The sequence below is a fragment of the Haemaphysalis longicornis genome, unplaced genomic scaffold, assembly GCF_048455015.1.
Source record: "Haemaphysalis longicornis isolate Haplotype H1 unplaced genomic scaffold, Haemaphysalis longicornis Haplotype H1 scaffold_249, whole genome shotgun sequence".
NCBI lineage: Eukaryota > Metazoa > Arthropoda > Arachnida > Ixodida > Ixodidae > Haemaphysalis > Haemaphysalis longicornis.
Window position 1 is genome coordinate 190,790 of NW_027526313.1, and position 21,775 is coordinate 212,564.

The 21,775-nt window shown below is 42.2% G+C and overlaps 1 protein-coding gene across 10 annotated transcripts in view; it reads right to left on the reverse strand.

Moving 5' to 3' along the window:
* Window positions 1–21,775, reverse strand: part of LOC144172621 (medium-chain acyl-CoA ligase ACSF2, mitochondrial-like) — a 123,295-nt gene that overhangs the window by 17,188 nt on the left and 84,332 nt on the right. For 8 of the 10 annotated variants that reach the window (XM_077701270.1, XM_077701271.1, XM_077701268.1 and 5 more), the window contains 3 exons: window positions 18,656–18,729; window positions 8,025–8,132; window positions 2,313–2,464 (listed from right to left, as the gene is read on the reverse strand). In XM_077701270.1, the coding sequence (XP_077557396.1) occupies window positions 2,313–2,464; window positions 8,025–8,132; window positions 18,656–18,729 (334 nt within the window). The remainder of the gene's footprint in view (window positions 1–2,312; window positions 2,465–8,024; window positions 8,133–18,655; window positions 18,730–21,775) is intronic. The other 2 variants (XM_077701273.1, XM_077701274.1) reach the window with 1 other exon arrangement.

Genomic DNA, 21,775 nt, shown 5'->3' on the forward strand with positions numbered 1-21,775 from the left:
TCCCGCCTTTCGAGGGCGTTAGAGTCTTTTACGGGAAACGTCGCTTTCCAGTGCTGTTCTGTGCTTTCTGTAAACAATGGATTAGCGGTTGTTTTTTCTAACTCGAAAAAAAGCAGTCACATTTGATGTAGCGCAACCCAAAATAAACGACGGTACTGTAACAACGACTGTACGACCACAAATTACAACCGGTTTTTAATCCAACCGAGTAACCAACACGGGTGTTTTCAAAATATCAAAAATAATGCAATATTCTAATCGGTACATCGTGGACATAATTCCAGAACAATGTATATTGCCTGAACCATGATTTGTGCACTGTTGTGTGTACATTTACCCTGCCTAACACGCCAAAAGCCGATCATAGGCTTGTTTCTCATGGCGTTGTGCCACACTCGGCCTCCTCTTTAAATTAGAGGCCATCAGTCATTCATCTGCTATACTGTTCTAAAAATAACAGTATAATTTTTTGTATAAAAACTTCCTAGTTTTGTTTGCAAACGAATGTATTATAAAAGAAACCCATGGTGTTTGACGGCCGCTACAATTAATTTGCCGTGGTTCAACTGCTCACGTCACCTGTCTTGGGTGCTGGTTTGCCCTCTGTTAGTAGATAATCAATTGTAAAGCAAACGTTCGCTCGGTTACCATTGTTACTACGAAAAGACTGTGCTGAAGATGCTTATTTATAATTAATTCGGCCTGAAGGATTCCGGTGATGACTGACAATTTCATTATACATCCTCCAACGCAACTATGCGCCCGATATTTCAAAATACGCTACTATAAAAATGCTTGATAACGAGTACAATCGCCGAATGTCGACATATTTAGGCATGTTACAGAATAATAAATTGGCGAGAATGTTTTTACAAAAAGAACTAAATATGCCTTATTGTAAGCCATATCAGTTAGCTCTAGGGTGGGCAATATAGGAAAAACTAGATTATTTTCGTTATATAATTACAATAAATTGTAACTTACGCAGAAGCAAAATGAAAAAAATATATATCTCTGTAGTACATCGCTAAATACAGTGTTACTACAAGTGCTGGAGAAAGGGTACAAGCTTGCATTCAGTGGAATGATTGCATAACTGTTTTATTAAGCATTAGCTATCTTACCCCAGAGTGCCCTCCGAAGGCCACTTGGTGTCAGTGTATTTTCAAAAATCACGCCTCTACAAGAAGCTCACATGAAATTTATTACAGCACTATTGCTTTGTAAGTTGCGGTAGCTAGAGATATTGTCCGCGACGCAACATTGGTTACTTTATTGTAAACTATTTATAAAGGTTAAGGTTTCGATTTAGCACAGATTTTGAGACACTGAAACACTTGTGACGGCCATATAAAACAAAATGCTCTGTGATTTTTCGAGACATTCGAATGGCAGCTAGGCCAGACACTTATTTTCAATGCTCACTTTTCAGCCATATAAACAGCCATGAATATTGAGTAACCTGTACCATTTAAAAGACATGCTAAATGAATCCCCAGAAGTACCTGCAGGCACTAAAACGTCCGTGTGGACAGTATCTGTCGCCGCTTGAAAATCCTTGGGTGGTTTATATTCATGCTTAGCTCTTAGGTTTTGTGCAGAACCTTGCTGCAGCGTAGCTTCTGTGTGCTAAAAGGCGTTTTGCAATTCGATTTGATTTATGCACTCTTTAGTATAACAAATTTTCAATACCTACAGTGCATGCGTTGCCCGTCCACACCCCTCCCCCTACACTATAAAAAAAATAATAGTTAGCGGCGCCCGGTTTCGATCCCACGACCATGTGAGCGGAACGCGAGGTACATGGTGCTCTTCCCACTGCGCCACAAAAACGAGACAGGATCAACTGCTACGAACGCACTTTATATCCTTGAATCATTCAAACTACGTCAAGATGCTACTGATACAACGCATGATGGGGCAATGATTAACACTTGCATTAAAAGAAAAGAAGCTCCCACTTAGAGCAACAATGATGGAGTAAAGGTCGTTGCGACAGCGAAGCTCCAAGCATACCACTTAGAGAGATTGACCAAGATTGGCGAATTGAACATAATAATAATCATAAAACATAATACTCATACGCGTTCCCGACACTTTTCATGCGATTTCAGAATCAATCCAACGGAAACACCAAGTGAACCCCACGATGCGTCGCATCTACACAGGGTTCCCCTCGCGGGGATGTGGGCACAATTTTTATATCTAGTATCGGGTACTCATGTTCATTAAAAATAAATCATAACCATCAATTGATACTATTTTGCTATTGCAGCACCAGCCGCCCAAATTCAGGCAAAATAACCTCCTACCCTGTCTTGTACCACCCGGCGTTCGTCATGCACTCCCTCGTCTTCTGCTCATCGTTGTAGTAGCCAAAGAATACGTTGTGCCCTCGACACCACACTTCTCCTGGAGTGTCCACAGGCTGCACCCGACCAGTAACAGGATCGGCTATTTTCATCTGCGTCACAGAATGGGACATTCAAAATATTTTGGCAGTATGACACACCAAAGCTAAACCTTGGGTTTGTGGCACACTGTAGTTGGTGGTCGCGAATAATTTCGGTGACGTGGGGATGTTTTTTGTGTGTCGAAATGGGTACTACTTACGTTTAACCATTTTTCCCTATCAGAAAATTGCCGCAACGCTGGTGATCTCGAGGCTCTGTGATCTCAGAAGAATAATGCCTTATGCACTGACCTTATAAAATATTGATCCAAACATCAATTTTATTACAAGAAAATACATGTTACTGAGTTAGCTTCCTCCGTTCCTGCTCTCACTTGCATCAAAGTATTAAAAAACATATTGCCTTTCAACACCGTGCGTACACCAATAGCTAGGGCGCACAATCCGAAAATGTGGGGGCCCAAAACAGTTTCTTATATACGGCGCAGGCCACTGCTTGACAAGCTGAAGCATGAAATTTCGAACATCTAAACATTAGCTCGACAAAAGTCTGATAAAAAACGGAAAGTAAGATGAATATTTCATGCCCTGCCGGTTTCACTGAGTATCCAGCCATAATGAAAACTGTTCGCACATGCCTTGATTATATCAGTTTTACACAAAAGAAAGAAGAAAATAGTTATCTCCCTGTCATGCTGCCTGTCACAACAGTTATCTCCCTGTCACAAAGCAAAATGGTTGGACCATAAAAAGCAACGTTTTGCAGGTCATGATTACAGACTTTAGATTGCAAGCCTAAAACAGTTAGTGAGAATTGAAACTATTGAAACTGTGGCCACTCCCCGGACAGTTTCGGGCAAGGACTTTATGACGTCGTATAATTATGCTGACGTCTAACAATCAAATCTACTGCCATGTAACACGCCTAAGCGACCGTACGGGAACATCTAGTTTCATATATTATCACTTTGGAGCTAATTCACAGTTAGCACAGTGTAGAGGGTTTTATTTACTGTTTGTGTCGTTTTTATCACTGGTAACGACGTGTAGGGTAAAATTTCAGTTTTTCTATAGGTAACAAAACCTACGTAGTTCTTGCATTTCTTCTTAAAATATATTTTGCGTGGTTTTAATATGTCTGAGACATTTTTACAAGGTTGGTTCTATCACATAAACAAAGTTTCATTGCTTGATCAGTGTCTGTTTAGAGATAACTGGAGTTTAGTTCCCTGTAACAGTTTTGAATCCATCTATATCAGGACCAACGTGGGCTCACCGAAATATTTGAAGTACTTTTTGTGTCTCTTTAATGGCGAATTTCTGACTAAACTTTGCGTAGTCAGTCTAGTTGTAATGCAACAGAGCGGAACATTTGGCCATTCAGAATCTACTCTTCTCGGCGGAAAAGCTGTCAAGAAAACCCCAAATACATACACAAGCTAACAGAAGAGGCAGGAAACGCTACATTGACCCGCAGCTACAGGTACGTTGGGAAAACAATAAATACGTAGGGTTTTGAGAATAATGTCCTGTTCACTTCACCCAACAATGAAGACGAAACGATTAAAAGCTGATGGGCATATCAGCGCCACATTACCACACAAACGGGGGTGTTTTAAAAGACAGAGAGACAGAAAAGGCAAAGAATACTTGTATAGCGTGTGGCCGAAATGAAATGCACAGATATTCCTTATACACCATGTGGCTTCGTAGGCGTTTTTGTACACCGTTTGGCTTCGTAGGCATTCTTCTACACCGTGTGGCTTCATAGGCGTACAATCTTGGTTTTAAAATATGTCCTCGTTGTTACGTACTTGAAATGTCGTGTAGTTGAAAGAATGTTGCATATAGTTATGATTTCAGGGTTGGTTTATCAGACAATAGCAGGGTAAGGAATGTGTGCGCCACACTCAAACGCGTGCTAATACGTTGTGCAAGGGAAAAAATTAACTAAGGTGTTAGCTGAGGCAGAGCTCACTTTTCCTGCGAGGAGCAATGTGTGTTATATATCTGATAGCAATTTCATGGGGCAGTGTATACGTAGGCCAAACAACGAGAAGTGTAATTACACGATTGAAAGAGAATCGAAAGTGTACAGCGTCAAAGGAAAGGTACCACATGTAGCAGTATTGCTTTGCGCGTGGCTGTTCGGCCATATTTTCTTTCACGAGGTCGCTTTAACAAGATATTCAAGAAGAACAATAAAGGGTTCTTAAATTTTTCATCATTACGGGTTCCGGTGATCACTGTTGCAGTGGTTCGTCTACTCTCTTAAAAGAGAAATAGCACGCCTAATCTAGCAACACGCTTTATAACTAAGCTTTTTGCGTTTTATTTTTATGACAAGCTGTACTTGGCAACATTCTTGGAACCACACACCATTTCAAGTGCGTAACAACGAGGATCTATTTTAGAAGCAGGATTGTACCCCTATGAAGCCACATGGTGTACAAGAACGGCTTTGATAGTTCTACTTTTTTGAATTTTGAATTCCAGCCTTTTTTATTTTGGTCATCTGGTGCTCACTGTAGTTTTCACTTTTGATTTGGTGAAGGCGTTAAGTTTGCTGGGAGTTGGTGTTCCAGTGCTGTCTGGAAACTATACGTTGGGGTATTTTACCAATAAAATTGTTGTTGCGAAATCGCACTCTGGTGTCAGCGTTTCTTCGTCGGTTTTTGCCGCTTTTCTGAAGCAAAATTTGTTACGCAATATTTTGGCGTCATTGAAAGGTACTGAAGGCGACACTTTCGCCATCGAATCAAACTTCCGCTATATATTCCCTGTACACTTTCCTGTAAATCTATCTCGTCTATCTTCGGTTGCTTGCTTAGGAAGGGGCCAATGGTGAGGCGAAACAAGAAAACCGGCGCTTGAATGCGGTGCCTTAAAAACTCTAGAAATTGTGGTGACAATGGGCTATCGGAAACTACGTTTTGGTGATATTTTAGAAGAAACAGGAACGGGTGTTTTAAAGACAACTTCCCTTTTGGAACTATAGCAAGTATGGTTGCAAGGATTGTTTAAGTCGTGCAGAGAATATTTGCAGTGGGACGATACCTGTCTACCTTCATATAAAGATTTGCTTTCAATGTAAAGGCATATACAATTTTTAGTGCTTCCACCTGCTTTGAGTCACACTACTTTTGTATCCTAACTTCAATTAATTGTTCTGAAGCTACCATAATGAATACGCAGTGGGTGGAAAGGCTGCTTTGCTGGAATACCCTTTTTGGCAGGCGAACCCAGCGTATTTTCATCCCGCAAAAAAGATCAATCTACTTGGACACTCAGCTTTACACAGAAATTGTATCCCAACGTTCGAGCCAAAAGATCGAGTAAATAAATGGCTGTTGCCGTAAAATGTCAGCTGACGGAATGCACAAATCTTCGGTCAGGCCAAATTTTCGCCAAAGTGCTTTAAAGCTTAACCGTGACAATAAAAATTCACTGAATAAAATGGTTGTTTTACCCAATTTGCACAGAGGCATCCAAGCCCAAACAAATTTTTTCACAGCACGAGAAGGACCGCGAAGAAGGCAGCGACAGGTACCATCGTGAACCACGTCCTAGGACAGCGACTCAGCTGGGTGCGTAACACTACGCAGCTGGTAAAGGCGGTAATAACGGCTATGAAAATAGATGACTTTATACATCATTCTGCTGTCACCTCTCCTGTCGCCACAAAGCCTGTTTTGGTGGGGCTTCTATGCACACCCCCATCATGTCCCCCGAGTGTTACCGTTCTCGGCTCTTGGAACAATCGGTATATTCCCTTTTGGAAGTCGTCGGCCCGCCATACTCCCGCTGAGCAATGCAAGTGGTCATATACAACACTATTTACAACTCCAACGACCAGCCAAGACTGCCGACGTGACCAGTCAAAGCCCAAAGAGATGACGATGTCGATACCCTCTGGAGTCCCTCCAAGAGCTTTGGATGCTCTGGCTGCATCGGCTGGCTTTCCTGTTCAAGGGCCGCCGGTTACAATACTATCTATCGTCATCCTTGGCGACAAGATCTTTTCCACTCCTTTCTTCTCTAGTTACCACTGTCACCGCACGCGAAAATTTACTCTAACCTCGACCAAAATGATCACCTTCGACTGAGGACTATGCCACGAGAAGATGGCGAGGGATAGTAGGGCCCAAATCTGTGGCGCTGAAGATCGGCTAAGGAGAAACTTTGTGCGGTAACGCCAGCACGGTTCTCGTTATGGCTGCCTGTAAATAGCTCGCCTCATCATGTAGATACATCGTTTCATCATCACATGGTTCGCGTCCCTGGTTCTTCCGAAACATAACAATATAAGCAAAAGCTGTTTACAGTGAAACTACTTTATTCGAAAACTCGGTTTATTAGAAATGCTTTAGACTCCCCGTTGCCACTCGTCAAGAGTAATCATATCCCCATTTAACAAAGTATCACATATAAGGCAGCAGTTCTCTGCCCAGGGGATTACGTAACAATTACACTTTAGGGATTACTAAAATGTTAACGTACGGGAGCATCAGAACTCCCTCACTTTCATAGTGCAAACTAAATTATCGATCCAAATTCAGGGCTTAAATTGTAGATGAAGCCCTCGAAGCATTTTACGTTGGTCACTGTAACTATCTTTTCCAGAGCTTGATACATACCCTTAGTGCGGCACTCAGGTTTGCAGTAGTATATTCAGTACCCTAGGAATAATGATGGCTTCACAAGCACATTTTGTAGTGTGTCTTTTTTATTTCAAATTTACAGGAACGTCTTGCAGGTCTTCCTCGGAGAAAACCTTCCCTAGTTTACGTTTACAGGCAACTCGTGTTTTATGCCTACGGTAGATCAGTATAATTTTAGATCTGAAAGAAGTATGCAACCAAAGATAGTAGTGCACTGCAGGGTAAACCGGTTGTTTGGAAGTAATCACTGCTCTTTGGCGACACTGAAAGATTAGAATTTCACAGGAATTTCTGCGGTTTAATTCACGCACTAAAATGAACAACCCGTTTTTGTCGTCATTGACAACTTTGTGCGACCTGTAAAAATTATTATTTTACGTAGGCGCTAAGGTGTAGGTGTGTGTAATGTAAAATTCGATGCTCAATGAATGGCGTTGCGCTATTGCCAGACGCGGAGTGATGCTGACATAAACGCTACGTTGGGTACACTATATATCGCAGATAAGGCGTTTTTAGAGGCCTGTTTTTTTATTTAGAACCAATATTTTAAGTACGACGAAGTATTCGTCGCAACTTAATAAGGAAAGAAATCAACCTGTCTACTTCACACCCCAAATACCAATATGCTGAAAAATCTTTCCTTTTCAATTAAATGAAAATATGTGTGCCGTGATTTGACATAAGGTCAGCCTAACATGGCTGTGAAAACGCCTTACTAGTACCCGAAATTCATCTTTAGCAGGTATTTTTTTGTGTGTCGAACAAGAGAGTAAACGCTTATACTGCTTAACAGTAAAATTCGTTTAACCGAATTCCTCGCTACGAGTCACTGGTACCTGCAGGCTAGAAAATGTGGTGCTAACGCTACAGGGAAGATTGGACATCCAAGTACCGAAATGAGTCAAGGGCATGTGGGTAACCAAATTACACGAACAAAGGATTTCTCTCACCTCGAGATAGCCCAATGGACGGCCCACCGTGTGGAGCTGTTTGTCTCGCGGGTCATCTTCGGACACAAGCGTTGCTGCTGTGGTAAGCTCAGTGGTGCCGTATCCCACCTAGGTGTTCATTAGGAGAGTTTCACTGTATTTACAAACATAATAATAACACTATTACTTTTTGTTATTAAGAAGATGTTTCTCCCCGGCATAATAATTGCGCTTAGAAATCGCCGCAGTGGGTTCGGTACCGCGTGATTCATGTGCAAATTTTTAATGACGATAAGGGTATATCGAAGGTGACAACAATCTACAGCAGGCCACATAAACTACGCTGAGCGCTCAGTTGTAGTAATGCGTTCAATGTGAGCGGTGACAGCACTGAAAACATCAAGCGCAACGACAACGGCGACAAGTTAATTTCCATTTCTTCAATGGTACTGTCTAATACAGCATCCTCTCACCGCCGTTTAGCAATGGGCTGGTTTGCGGGTTAAATGGCTGAACTGCAATTGTATTCCATCGTCTTTGATCTGAAGCACGGCAAGCGCATGGGAGATCGAAACTTCGGGATCGATAAGTATCGCTGCTGAAACCACTGATGCCAACTCGACAAACTGAAGGCAACAGATAAAACTTTTGGGGCAATGATGGGGGTTTACAAATACCTGGTGAATTAAAGGGCATGTTCCCGCACGTGTAAAGGCGGTTCTCCACTGTGCGGGCAATCATGAAGTGTTTCAGTAGGTGTACATAATTCTCACTTGATAGTATAGAGGTTCTTTGCTCTGCGAGCACAAAGACGCTGCCAGAGATGTCCAAGTGTGATTAGATTCGATTCGCAGTCTGAGCGAGTTTGATTTCCCTAAGAGACAAACGGGCAGGTAACATTTTTTGTACAGAATTAATGGGTACGTTAATTTGAAAGCTAAGCAATTTCCGAAAATATTTTTTCTAACAGCACCCGTGTCATGAATCCCAACGTACAGCGTATGTATTCTTTTCTCCCGCCTTATAATTTTCCCGTGGAGTTTTTCCCAGCGCCATGATCAAAATACAGTCTAATATATATATATATATATATACATATATATATATATATATATATATATATATATATATATATATATATATATAGCGAATCAGAAAATGGGACATGAGGGGCTCCGTGAAATAAGACAGAAAATAAAAAAATAAGGGACACAAAATACCTTAACATAAATACCCGAGAAAGTGCGGTAGCGTAATGGTTATCGCACCAGACCGGTATTCTGGAGGCCGTGGGTTCGGATCCCACCCGGCGGGGATTTTTTCACCACTTTCTTTTCGACTCAAAAAATTCTTCATCTCTTTCTATGACCCACCACAACCTCCCCTTTGCTTTCCGAGGTTTTCTTGTTTGCCAACCCTTATTTTCTATATATATATATATATATATATATATATATATATATATATATATATATATATATATATATATATATATATATATATATATATATATATATATATATATATATATATAGTATAAGTAAAGAGTCGGATACACAGCAAGAACAATAACAAACAATGTTTACTTACGTAGCGGCAACGGGACTTGCCTTCATCAGAGTAAAGTTACATGATTTTGCTGTCGCAAACATTCTAAACACATTTCTTATATAGGGTTGCATAAACTGTGAGAAAGAGCGGAAAATGTTTCGGAAATGGGGAGTGTGCATACAGTCAGGCTACGCCTATGTTACAACATCAACAAACAAACAAGAAAAATAAAAAGGGGGGGGAGCGAGAGAGAGAAAAAGACCGCCCTCCTGAATAAAAAATACCCGGAAAAAGTTATCGACGACGCTTTTGTGCGAGCCAACCAATTAAACCGTAACGAAATCTGTAAGAAAAAAGCCCCGAACGGGAACCCGCAAACTAACTTAGTTTTAACCCACTCATCCTCCGCTCCAAGAGTGTCAACCGTGCTAAAAACATCACAATATCCTAATGCAAAGTGACCGCTTAAAAAGCAAATTCCCCGAACCACCACGCGTTGTCTACCGGCGTAATAAGAATTTAGGTGACTTTCTTACTAACTGTCGTATCAACCGACCGGCAACTACTGGCTGCATGCCCTGCAATAAACCCCGATGTAAAGTATGCCCACACATGACCACTACACAACGCGCCACCAGCATGGCTTCAGACTACTACGTAAATATAAAAAGTAACTTTAACTGTGACTCCGCTAATGTCGTATATCTTCTAGAGTGCACTGTTTGTAGGCAACAATATATCGGCCAAACTGAAACGCCCTTCCGAATACGGTTCAATTATCACCGCTCTCATGCAAAAAGCTGCCCTTATTTGCCCCTGTCAAGACATGTGAACAGTCCTGGGCATGCATTTGAACATCTTAAAGCAACGATTTTAGAATCCGCCTTCAAAACGCACCACGACCGCGAGGTTCGGGAATATTATCTGATTTATAAGTTTGGGTCAGCCACGCTTGGAATTAACGAAAGTTACAGAAAACTAACGTGCTTATCCCTCGATTAAAATTAGCGGCTTCACAATTTTTATAACTTTGTTCATTATTCCTACCCTCGAGTTTGCCATCACAATTCGCAGAAACTCTCCCAATACAGCAGCTTTATTAGCCTAATGCGGCTCAACAATGCCATTTGCCCTTTTGGAGGGAGGCCTCGTTCCCACCACCACTTAAGAATGTTTAACTCTTTGTGATCTATTCATGTTTCACCCTTTGTGACCCTACCTATTTCCTGTTCAATTGCTAGCTTCTGTGAAATGCTCTTTTGTGCTCCCTATCTATTCTCTTGACCCGCGGGGGGCACACCCATCTTCGCTTCCCCCCGAACCAGTCTCAGCAGTCACTGAATACCTTACTGTATACACTTCCCTTTCTTTTCGAACCGCGGTTGTCCAGTTTCCCCCATTGTCTGAACTTGCAGCCCGCGCGGCCTACGTTGACCCGTCATGGTGCAACCTTGAACGCTGCATTGTTAACACGACCCCTTTTTCTCTCTCTCGCTCCCCCCATCCCCTTTTTATTTTTCTTGTTTGTTTGTTGATGTTGTAACATAGGCGTAGCCTGACTGTATGCACACTCCCCATTTCCGAAACATTTTCCGCTCTTTCTCACAGTTTTATGCAAACCTATATAATAAATGTGTTCAGAATGTTTGCGACAGCAAAATCATGTAACTTTACTCTGATGAACGCAAGTCCCGTTGCCGCTACGTAAGTAAACATTGTTTGTTATTGTTCTTGCTGTGTATCCGACTCTTTACTTATACTATTTCTGCGCGCTTTGTGAGTTCATCTTTCTCTAGATTTAAATATATATATATATAGATATATATATATACGTATATATATATATATATATATATATATATATATATAAACACAGAGACAGACACGGAGAGAGAGATGCATATATAAGTATACATAACCTCAACCTGGCAACGTTTACCACGAGAACCTTATCTAGTGAAGCGAGTCTAGAGGTGTTGTTCGAGGAATTAAAGGGCATCAAATAGGATGTCATCGGGCTTAGTGAGGTTAGGATAACAGGTGAAACCTTTACGGTGCTGAAAAATGGACACGTTCTATGTTACCATGGTCTAGAGGACAGAAGAGAGCTGGGCGTAGGATTCCTAGTCAATAAAAGCTTAGCTGGCAACATAGAAAAATACTATAGCATTAACAAAAGGGCAGCAGGTCTTGTAATTAGGCTCAATAGCAGGTACAAGCTCAAGATGGTACAGGGCTATGCACCCACATCCAGCCATAACGACCAGGTAGTGGAGCGCTTCTATGAAGATGTGGAATCGGCAATGGCTAAAGTAAAAACACAGTATAACGTAGTTATGGGAGATTTCAATGCTAAAGTAGGCAAGCATCAGGCTGGAGACAAGGCAGTTGGGAACTATGGTCTGGGATGTAGAAGTAGCAGGGGAGACCTACTAGTTGAGTTTGCAGAACGGTATAACCTACGCATAATGAATACATTCTGTAAACGGGAGAGCCGGAAATGGACGTGGAGGAGCCCTGTATCGCCTGTATGTCTGTATATGTATCGCCTGTATGTCTTTAGAAGCTTAGTGTTTTCAAATTTTGGGTTTGAGGAAGTTTTACTCTCGATGTCTAATAAGATATTGGCGTAGGTTGGACATATTCTAATTACTATTGAGGTTAGGCTAACGTGCACGTAATTGTCACTGTAAAACTCACAAAAGTTGATTTGAGGGATACGATAAAAAGTTTTAAGTGTAACAAAATCCATAGGTTTGTCACACGCCGACGGCTCATACTAGATGTACAGACGTGAGGCCATCTGCATGCGGAATGTGAGTGTATAGTGACGCAACTTCAAGGGAAAAAAGTAAGCATTAGTTAGAAATTTGAAACCTCATGTTATATGATGGAATCATTGGTATTTTATTTATTTATTTATTTATTTATTTATTTATTTATTTATTTATTTATTTATTTATTTATTTATTTATTTATTTATTTATTATATTTATTTATTTAAAGTGCTCACTAACAGAGCAAGGGACGTTTCGGGTGATGCACTCTGCACATGAATACAAGGCATAGAAAAGACAACATAGACAAGGGAAATAATTCAAAAAAAGGGCAAAAATAAATGTCTGGGTAAACATAAAGAAAGACTCATCGAAGAGGCGAGAACATTTTCTAAAGAACAACAGCTCGCAAGACGGGTGGACAACATTCCTTAAACAACAAAAACAAGCATAAGCAAAGTGGTACTTTTGGCATAGAAACGCAAGAACAGAAGCAGAAGGGCAATTGCGACCTCTCTACAAGTCCGGACGCCGCCCCCACGAATTCCAGGTAATGGCTAGCAGAATCTCTAGTTTCACTGTTTGTAGAACAACGTGAAACTTGAGATTCAAGAGTCGTCGCATGGGCATTTGTTGTGTGTGTGTCCTTTAAATCTTTGCTTTCCAATCACCTTCACAGCGTGGATTGGAGCCAATGTTTTCAAGGAGCGTTTAAAAAGAACCATGTGGTTGCCGGAAATGTCGAGGGCAGATAAAAACAGACTGTTATAGGCATGTTGGCAAGGCTGGCTGGTGCCAGGCTCAGTGCTCTGTAAACATGAAAGCAGCTGTGCGGCTGCAGTGTTCTGCTTGGAACGCGCAGGGGAACAGAGCCGGCAAGGCGAAGGCACTCAAACTTGGACTGAATGCTTATAAAGGAAAACCAGGTCACACCTGGAACGCCTAATACATAGCTCACCAAGATTCAGGAGCTTTAACAGCTAATTGTGCAGATAATAACTGACTGGTGAGTAACGGTAAAATAGGGTTGTAGTGAAGCACGTCTGAATCCATTCTAGACGAAGAGAAGAAGAATGGCTTGTACAATTCGAAATAGCCTGGCAAAGTCGAGCTTCGGTAAAATTAGGGCACGGTCGAGGGAGACAAAGTATGATGGGTCAACGAAGTCACTGTTGGCCCGGGAAATCACGTCGAGCGTTCGCAAACACGAGTGTGTCAGGTGCTTCCCGTGCGAGATGAAATATAGTTTTGCGTCCATCGTTACTCCGCAATCACGCCCTACAGAAGCCCGTCTTACGGGTACACCAAGCAGAGTGTATGGGAAAATAGGCGGGGCAGTCTGGCGAGTGTATGTTATAAAGAGAGTTTTGAAGAGATTCAGGTTTAAACACTTGCTCTCGCACCATGCCGGAACTGCGTTGATGTCATTGTCCAGTAGGATACGATCATCCGGAGAATAAAGTGCGCGAACCTCCCTATCATCGGCATACTGAGATAGGATACACTGCCTAATAACAGGGTGGATGTCATTACAAAATTTTAAAGAGAGAGGGCCGAGTGTCGTACCTTGAGGCACCCCTGATATCATCGCGATTGGGAAGGAGGTAACGCCTTCATAACAGATACAATTGGACCTGCTTTCTAAATACCTGCAGAACCAACGACAGAACGCACTGGATAGAACGTATGCAGGCAATTAGGCGAAGCCGTAAGCCATGATTGGCGGCGTCGAAGGCCATGCTACAGTCTAAATATACTGTATCTACTTCTTGACGAGAGAGCACTGGAGGGCCGATGTCCTTTATAAGACACCCGCGATTTGATTCTACTAACCCTCCGGGCAAGAAGCGGTGTTGACTGGAAGGGACTAATAGACGCATTGCTGCTAGAAGATAACGATACATGACTTTCTTGAAGATTTTGTAAAATAAGGACAACAAGAAGATTTGTCTATAGATTCCAAGGATACTGGCTCTTGCGGACTTGTGCAAAGAGAAGATAGTGCCTAATAACCAGTTTGCTGGAAAATGTCACTCAAAAAGTGAAATGCGTTTGCTGTGACAGAGCAGGGGTGCAAAGACTGCACAACAGCGTTTGAAGATGAAGTAGGCAATGCTGTCGCAGGTGGCTGTCTCAAAGCCGTCGGTCACCCTATTGCGGGAGCTCCGACGCAAGGAACTTTCCATGCCTCGGTAATTACAAAAAAGGGGGCTCACTGATTTGATGGAGGTGTCGCTGAGTCCCGTGCATCCAGTTCTTTCGAAGTAGAGACATGCTGTGAAATTTAGGGTCAATTTTTGGACTGCGTGGCTGTCTTAGGACGGAGCTCTAGGGAGGTGCGTGCGTCCCTTTTGGCTTCTTAATTGACAGAAAGCTGGGGAATGTAGCGAATAAGAGAGTCAATATGCGCGAGAGATTCTCAGCGGGAGTACCAATGCCAGAAACAAAAAAGTGGCCAGGGTTGTGTCCAAATGAATCTTAGAGAGATTGTAGCATCTACGGGCTATTGGGCAGAAAGTGGAAAAAGAACAAGCGGTGGTTTTGATACACACTCTATTGTGATCAAGCTCAGTGAGTTCATCTTCGATGGTTAACTTATAATCAATATTGGAATAACTAGGGAGTACTTTCTAGAAATGCGGATTCCCACAGTTGTCATTGACCCTCGTTGGTATAGTGGGTTTTGTTGAGAATCCGATGACGCCTCCTTTATCGGCGAGTTTTATAACTATTTCCAGGCAACTTCTGAGTTCTTGCGGTGCCTTCGATAACTTTTTTATAATGTTACAGCGGAAAGTGATTTGCTTTTGCATGCTGCTCGTACATCGCGTTAGACAGCTTTAATGTGCATGTAGAAGCAATTATCACGCTGTGTGGGAGGGTTCCAGTGCTTACTCCTACGTAATATGCCTCGGGGTTTGTCGCAGCAGGGCCCTGGTAGAAGTACTTTCGTAGTCGCATATTCCTGCAAAGTTATCTAAGTCCTTCAAAATTGGTATACGTACAGGCCAACAGCTGCCCCGAAAAAGTTCAGAACTTTTGACAAAGTGTTTACTTGAGCTTGAGATACTCATCACGAATTCCAGTAATACTTGAGATACTCATAATACTTGTGATACTCAACACGAATTCCAGTGACATGTTTCCGCAGGTAGATGGGGATAGTTGACCATCAGGGGAGTGAAATTTCGGTTTATCGCGTAAATGTATTCAAATTCAAGACACAAGAAAACTTACAAGGACCGCGTAGAAATGCCACAAGTAAACTGCCGGAGACAGGACAAGAACAATAACAATGGAGTTTACTCTAGTGTGGGGAATGGGACCTGCCCTAATTACAATATAGTTAAATCGCAATACTAACTGAGACTAAATGTACATTTCCTTGCATGATGGCACGTCCCTTTGCTGACAAGTAAGCAAACTTGTGTGTAATCATTCTTGTCGTGTCTTCGACTATTAACTCTCTATTTGACCGTGCTGTTTGTGAACTTTCTTTTCCAAAAACGTATATATATATATATATATATATATATATATATATATATATATATATATATATATATATATATATATATATATATATATATATATATATATACTTGAGAAAATGGTAGACGAACGATTAAAAACAAAAACAGTGGTTTACTGACGTTTCGACTGCGGGACCAGTCTTCATCTTGAGTAACATACAACGTTGGAGCACGCACGCTTATATAGGTGCAGAGGGTGTGCTGCTATGTACCCTTTTTTTAACAACATTGGCGGGTTTGGGGCGAGGGAACAGGGAAGGGAGGGCATTATACATGTGGCACTATACATGATGACGAACTCTTTTCTAAAAAGCCCAGCCATATTCAACTTCATCCATTAAAAAAAAACAAGGCAGGGAGCTGTTCAAATACACTTTTCATACGGATTACACGAATAAATGCACGGTGCAGGGAACGTCTCGACACACGAAATGCAAAGTACACGAACAACAAATAAATACAGAACAGAAGCCGCCGGTGACGCATCCATTCCTGAAAACACCAATTACCAGCGGTGTGGGGAATGTCAGGGCACTTTACAAGTTCACAGAAGTCACAGAAGAGCGCACGTGCCAGCAACGCAACCAATTATTTAGCCAGGTAGGAAGTAACTAGGTGTGTCCTGCGTGGAAGCAACTATTGAATCGGTAGCCAGTAAGGGTCAACAAGTTTCTGTGTATACAATAAAAGCATGTCACAGCATGATGGAGGGATGCAAAGGAGTGAGTAATGATTGACAGTCCAAAAAGCGGAGGGGTGGGGATCCGCGCAACACAGAAGAAGATGGTGAGTGACCGCGCGGGCGGCGCGTTCGCGATAACGAATTTAACCCCCCAAAGGGGGCTGCCAACCGCGGGAGTGGGAGCGTACTGGGAATGCAGCTACTATTCCACGAAAAAAAAGGGGAGACAGACAAGGGTGGGGAGGGGGGGGGGGACGTGTGGTGGCTGACAGTGTTCGGTAGGGCGAATGAAACAAACAAACAAACAAGAAAAAAAAAACGGTGAAAGGAAAACAGTGAAAATAGCTTAGGTACCCACCAAAGACGATAATTTCCCCAAACTCTCATTAATGCCTGAAGATGCGGATTTGAACTTATAAATGAGATACTATTCGCGGATTAGTCGATCATGGTGAGAGCGAAACCCAGATTCTAATATCGTGGCTCTGAGGTGGTCAAAAGAGTGCCCAGGAAGGTTAACGTGTTTTGACAACGGGAGAGATGGCAGAGTTTTTGAATGTGACTTGTGATTATTAAACCTAGATCTGAACGACTTTTGTGTTTGCCCGATGTATTGTAGGTGGCACACCGTACACTCGAGCAAATATACCACATTGGAACTATCACAGTTCAGGTTTCCTTTGATTTTTAGACGAAAATCAGAGGCTGAACTGACCGCGGTATCCGTTGTGGACATGTGCGTGCATATTTGACATCGAGGCTTCCCGCAAGGACTGTATCCGCCGGTCGTTTGAGTCCTTATTTTGGATGAGGTCAGGACATCCCTAATGTTTTTGTTTTTCCTGTACACAACCCGTGGGGGTTCGGGAAAAATATGTTTTAGGCGCTCACTTTGGGTAAGAATGTTATAGTGCTTTTTTAGTATAGACGAGACTTTGGGAAAAGCTGCGGAATGTGTTAAGACCAATATATATACATATATATATATATATATATATATATATATATATATATATATATATATATATATATATATATATAGAGAGAGAGAGAGAGAGAGAGAGAGAGAGAGACAAGGTCTAGGAACGGCGTTTACTGAGGCGTTCGAGCCGCAAGCACCGCAGAACATACGATGATGATGGTCATGTCCGTAGAAGATGATGGAACAGTGCCGCATGGCTGGTGCTGATGAGTATATACAGATGAAGACGAGGTGCGGGAATTGTCCTCTGGAGTTCTTTACCGCCGGGAGTGTGGTCGCGAATGCTAACAATATATATAGAAAATAAGGGTTGGCGTGAAAAAAACCTCGGAAAGCAAGGGGATGTTTTGGTGGGTAATACAAACAGATGAGGAATTTTTTGAGTGAGAAAGAAAGTGGTGAAAAAATGCCCGCCGGGTGGAATCCAAACCCACGACCTCCAGAATACCGTTCTGGTGCGATAACCACTACGCTACCGGTGGGGCTGTTTCCCCACCACTTTCTCGGGTAGTTATGTTAAGGTATTTTTTTGTTTTCTGCACTTCGGTGTGGTAGCCAGCGCCACTCGGAATACTCGGGGTGAAGAGGACCTTCTTTTTAACCCCCGGGCCATACTCGAGTGTCTACGACATTTCGAGAGTGGTGGACAAGCATTGAACCCTCTTAAACTACCTTTGACTCCAAGACTGCCAGAACAGAGGCCCTTGCTTAGCATGTAGCGGATCAGAAAAAAATTCTTCATCTGTTTCAATTGCCCACCACCACCTCCCCTTTGTTTTCCGACGTTTTCGGGACTGCCAACCCTGATTTTCTGTTTGTATTTTACTTCAATGAGCCCCTCATTTCCCATTTTCTGATTTGTTATATATTTATATATATATATATATATATATATATATGAAATCAAGGTCGGCACTTTAGAACGCCAAGGAAAGCTTAGGGTTTTAGTTCCTGGTACGTTTAGGGAATTAACATAATTTCTACTTCAATTTATCGTCTAAGGAAGTGAATAAAAAATCCAGGGTCATCTCCGATACCGTGAAACCTAGGGAGGTTTCACGTTAGTAGAGATGGTTTTCTGTCCAAATTAGTACACCAAGGACATAAAAAAGCGCTATTCTACTCACCCTGACCGAGACGTCGAGTTTCTCTCGTATCAGTTTACGAACCGCAGGCGTCACAATGTTTCCACCAGTCTCCGCTACAAACAGGTAGTTTTTGTTCAAAGCAGCACTCACGAAAAGAAAACTAAAAAAAGACACTACACAAAATCCTTTCTGTTGTAACGTCGGAATGCAGACGGAAGAACAGCTACTGAGGAAGGCAGACAAATCTGTGACACGAAGTATCATTCCGCGTAACGCATAAATTCTCTGTGCACGCAACTGGTGCGAACTTACTAGGGACGTTCGAATAGTGGTTGCCGTTTTGAAGAGAATGCGAGGATAATAGTAATTTTCCGAAAAAATTGGCGAATAAAAGCAAATATTCTTTAAAAGACGACAATGTCTAGCGATGCACACAAAACAGAAATGCACAATTTTGTCAAGAGTTCTTCAGCATGCAATTCGGTTAAATAAACATGATCTGTTAAAAGGTTTTGATAGAATGTGTTTGCATAAAACAAACGTACAGAAGTTGGCCTGCTACATTTTATCTTCATTCGTGATATTCACCTGTACACGAGGGCAACTTTCATTTGTTGCAGTCCCCTTAACCACAAGTTTTTCAGTAATAGTGTACTGACGGTATATATTTTGACGAGTCCTGATTAGCCCATTTCTCCTCAAAATGACAAATGTAAATGGCCTTTCCATGAACATTTTTGTCAGTTTCAAGAAAACTCGACCTATAGTGCAACTGAAATGATGAAAAACAAGCTTGATATACAATTTCTCGTAGGCATGTCCGCATGATCTGCTGGTACATTCTTTGTTTCGCAATCAGAAAGCAGAAAATATAAACAAGGGCTTCCACCACGAATGTTTCAACTCACGTGTCAAAAAACACTAAACCGGCGATGCAGACAAATTTGAAGATTACTTCATTCAAAACGTTTCCTCGCTTGTATATCACTGACACACGTTTAACGTAAATTTCGCTCAGACAAGCTAGATAATTAGGAAAACAGACTCTCCATGCGACTGGAAAGTTTCTCTCCAGCACTGGGCATACGACGTATTATGGGCTGGTTTTTGCGAATGGCTAAACCCGGCAAACTCTGACCCATTTTATTCATGAATATGAAGGCGCTATTCAGGCCTAAGTTAGTTCATATTGTTTTTATAGAGGTAGAAACTGCGGGGAAAAGAATGGCTTTCACGAACGAACACGCACATATAGAGCACTAGTGCAAACTGCGCGCTCTACGCCCTCCAACCCTTCGCAACACATCCGTTGGAAGCATTGGACTTGTCTAACATTTCACTCGACAACTGGCCTAAGCGACACCACCACTTTAGATACTCTGCTTTTCGCATAATATCGCAGGGTTTGAAAAAAAATGATTATTGTCTGCCGTAAGCAAATCCGCCCGGTGCAGGCTTCGTCAGCAGCGAAACATGTGCGGCAGCGGTCATTGAGGGATACCACTGCGCCATCTAGCAGGGCGCAGGGTAACCAATGTAACACGAGATGTCTTTTTTCCTAGCAGCAGCCTGTCACGAATCAAGGTCAGGCTTCTGAGAAGTAATGCGCCTAAACCACATTAAAAACAATTGGAAGACCCAGATTTGAATATATGGCCCAAAGGTAGCCCAATCAGGGAACGCCACACGTTGACATTGACATTACAGCAAAATTGAACCTGAACGCCACAACCATATTCGAATTGGGCCAAAGGCAGAGTGCCGTGACGACAAGCGGAGACAATTTAGTGAAGCGTGCCAGGCTCAAGGTGCGGAGCAGAGAACAAAGAAGGATCACCAAGAAAAGACGGCAAGGCCCGGCTAGAAGGGACCTTGACGGAAGACCGCATAACGACAGACGGTGCCTTGAAGAGCATAAGAGGTTGGTGGCTACAACGATAGACTTCTTGTTGAAGCATTACTGTCAAGTTTTCCTCCGCATACAATACTAAATCGTATATCCCGCAATGTTAAAATGTTTCGGAAACATAAAAGGTGACGGTGTTCTTTTTTGCCCCTTGCAGGTTAGCAAAAATATTCCCCAAGTTGGAACAGAAAGAAGCCCGGATATGTTGTCTTCGAAATATGCACACAGTTTCACTGAATGATTAGGACACCTTGTTTACGAAATACCGCTTAATTTTGGCCAATTCTATGTCGGACATGCTTCAATGATTGGGCAAGCTAACACAGACTTCCAGTACCCAGCAGTATACGCGGTCACATGAGTGACAAGATGCGGCTATAAGCCACTACTGAAATAAACAAAGTTCCCGGAGTGAGATTTTAAAAGAAACAAAGGAATACATTAGAGAAGCGTACTAGATTAACAAACCATTTACAAAATGCATAAGTACAACATCCTTGTCAAAATCAGTCTTAGACGGGTACTCTTAATAATGAAACTGGTTGAATAGCTAGTTCTTTGCCGTCTCCATCTCTTTATCTTAGAAATTTTCTTGTTGTAGTTTTTACAATTTACTTGTGCATATAAAAAATGAACACTTGGTAGGCAGCGCCCATTCGTGCCCTACATGTTTCCCATACTCCATCTCGCTTTTATTGCGCCGCAATTTGGCACTCGGAACCGTGGTTTAGCGGCGGCGGCCGCAATGTCCGCATAACGGAGCGAGTGAACCATACTCAGAAGCGCAGAAAAAAACCGAGAATTGGGGAAAGTGTGAGGGTGAGGGCGGCACGAGCTTCTATGGGAGAGTGTGAATCACTTAAGAAGGGAAGGAATAGGAAAGCTATGGCGTCATCTCAACACTGCCTCCCCCTAAAACTTGTACCAGACGCTCGTTCGGAGTTCGTGGTTCATCCGAAGCACGTGACATTCGCGCGGGAGATCAAACAGGATTTCGAAACAACATCCTCAGCGTCGGTGACGCGCTGAGAGATAGCGCCGCTGTGCGTTCCGTAAGCACGCGATCACCTCCTGAGATGCAGCAAGTGTGCGCCGTGATCGAGAAGACTGCAGTTAGTGCTGCGCACCACTTTTCCTGTAGGGAGTAGATTAAACGTATGTGTTTTTTTCGCGGTGTTGCTATTTTTATTATCGCTTGATAGGGTTAGTATATAGAGTTTTGTCGATGCTTATTACTTTTTTATCACTCTATT